General features: G+C 39.5%; 1 protein-coding gene across 1 annotated transcript in view; it reads left to right on the top strand.

Annotated features, from left to right (window-relative positions):
* TMEM242 (transmembrane protein 242) overlaps window positions 1-1,921 on the top strand; it is a 35,737-nt gene extending 33,816 nt beyond the window's left edge. The window contains exons 4-5 of the mRNA XM_008569899.1: window positions 307-605; window positions 1,430-1,921. Coding sequence (XP_008568121.1) covers window positions 307-405 — 99 coding nt within the window. The 3' untranslated portion in view covers window positions 406-605; window positions 1,430-1,921. The remainder of the gene's footprint in view (window positions 1-306; window positions 606-1,429) is intronic.
* Window positions 1,922-2,226: the final 305 nt, after the last annotated feature.

Genomic DNA, 2,226 nt, shown 5'->3' with positions numbered 1-2,226 from the left:
TGTTCTTCTGGTATGATAAATATCATGGAGGGTTGACAGTTTAGGGCATGTTGCCTTCCTGATTAAGAGTGAAGTTTTATGTTATTTAGATAATAGGTTTATACTTACAAGAAGAAAAAAGGTGTATTTCATTTTCTTTCAGGGTACCCAGAATATAGTCATTACATTTTATTGGTATTTTTTTGCTCTGTACCCCTGAACAGCAGTGAAGTATTATCCAGTCAGTGAAGGTGCTGTCTCTAATAGCTTTGGCTGTTTTCTTCTTCTAGCAATCGATGACTGATAGATATATATTTTCTCTTTTAGATGAAAGACTTTCGAAGTAAAATGCAATCAATATTTCCAACAATTCCCAAGAACTCAGAATCGGCGATTGAGTGGGAGGAAGCATTAAAATCCAAATGAGAAGAGTGTGGACAAGTTCCAGAGAGTTAGAGAAAGGGTGGCTTTGGAGACACCACAACAGCAGAGGGACTGGGGTTGATTTCTCCTGGGGAACATATGGAGGTTGTTGACCGAACCCATGGGCTGGACATGAGCGGTCTACGGGTGTGTGTATGTGCTGAACATGAGAGGTCTACAGTGTGTGTGTGTGTGTGTGTGTGGTCTACAGAGTGTGTGTGTGTGTGTGTGTTGGAAGGGGGTAAAGTTTCCCCAAGGTTCAGAAGCATATTTGAAAATAGTAATTATAGGTGTAACTTTCCTGTGTGGAGGAGATCCCAGAGGATCCTTCTGTTTATAACAGTTGAAACCAAGTTTTGTACCTTAAAGAGTATGATAGAAAATATTTATAAACAGACTCCTAAAGGCAATGGTACCTCAGTGTGTCTATTCAATGAGTCTCAAGACCCATTGAATAGACACACACACACCCAACTCTGTCCTGTCTTCCTTAATCTCTTACAGAAAACAGGTGGATAATAATACGTACATGCAATTATTTTTACTGGAGATTAAAATATAAAGAATAGAAATACTTTAATATGTCAGTGTGTTTGGAGAAATAACTTCTAGTTGATATCAGTTGTGCAATTTCTTTATAACTGCTTAGGCTCTAATTAGTCAGCAATCAGGTTTAACTTCCAGAGAGTTAGAGAAAGGGTGGCTTTGGAGACACCACAGCAGCAGAGGGACTGGGGTTGATTTCTCCTGGGGAACATATGGAGGTTGTTGACCGAACCCATGGGCTGGACATGAGCGGTCTATGGGTGTGTGTATGTGCTGGACATGAGAGGTCTACAGTGTGTGTGTGTGTGTGTGTGTGTGCGCGCGCGCACGTGCTGGACATGAGAGGTCTGCAATGTGTGTGTGCATGTGTGTGCGTGCGCGCTGGACATGAGAGGTCTACTGTGTGTGTGTGTGTGCGCGCGCACGTGCGTGCGTATGTGTGTGCATGTGTGCGCGCGCTGGACATGAGAGGTCTACAGAGTGTGTGTGTGTGTGTGTTGGAAGGGGGTAAAATTTCCCCAAGGTTCAGAAGCATATTTGAAAATAATAATTATAGGTGTAACTTTCCTGTGTGGAGGAGATCCCAGAGGATCCTTCTGTTTATAACAGTTGAAACCAAGTTTTGTACCTTAAAGAGTATGATAGAAAATATTTATAAACAGACTCCTAAAGGCAATGGTACCTCAGTGTGTCTATTCAATGAGTCTCAAGACCCATTGAATAGACACACACACACCCAACTCTGTCCTGTCTTCCTTAATCTCTTACAGAAAACAGGTGGATAATAATACGTACATGCAATTATTTTTACTGGAGATTAAAATATAAAGAATAGAAATACTTTAATATGTCAGTGTGTTTGGAGAAATAACTTCTAGTTGATATCAGTTGTGCAATTTCTTTATAACTGCTTAGGCTCTAATTAGTCAGCAATCAGGTTTAATAAAGTACATTTGAAATTTCTGTATTATAATGAAATCTCTCAGTTCTAAGGGAAATTTTTAAGTGAAATGTCAAATGCATAATGTAACATTTTTCTCTAGACCGTGTTACCCTGTAGAAATTGCTGTATTGTTAATTAAAACAGGTGTAGTCAGCATCTACAATTCATATGTAACCTGATAAAACCCAAGGCTAAAAGGAAAGGATTATGAAATTTATCAGCATATGTGGAATAGCAAAAAACTCTTTGCCAGTCTTTGATTTTTAACTAAGTCTTTGCTGTGAAACAAAGGAAAGGCTGAAGCCAAACTGAACAGGGTTTTGACCCCATTGTTA

This window comes from Galeopterus variegatus, unplaced genomic scaffold, assembly GCF_000696425.1.
Source record: "Galeopterus variegatus unplaced genomic scaffold, G_variegatus-3.0.2 Scaffold541, whole genome shotgun sequence".
NCBI lineage: Eukaryota > Metazoa > Chordata > Mammalia > Dermoptera > Cynocephalidae > Galeopterus > Galeopterus variegatus.
This window is presented reverse-complemented; position numbering and strand designations above follow the sequence as displayed.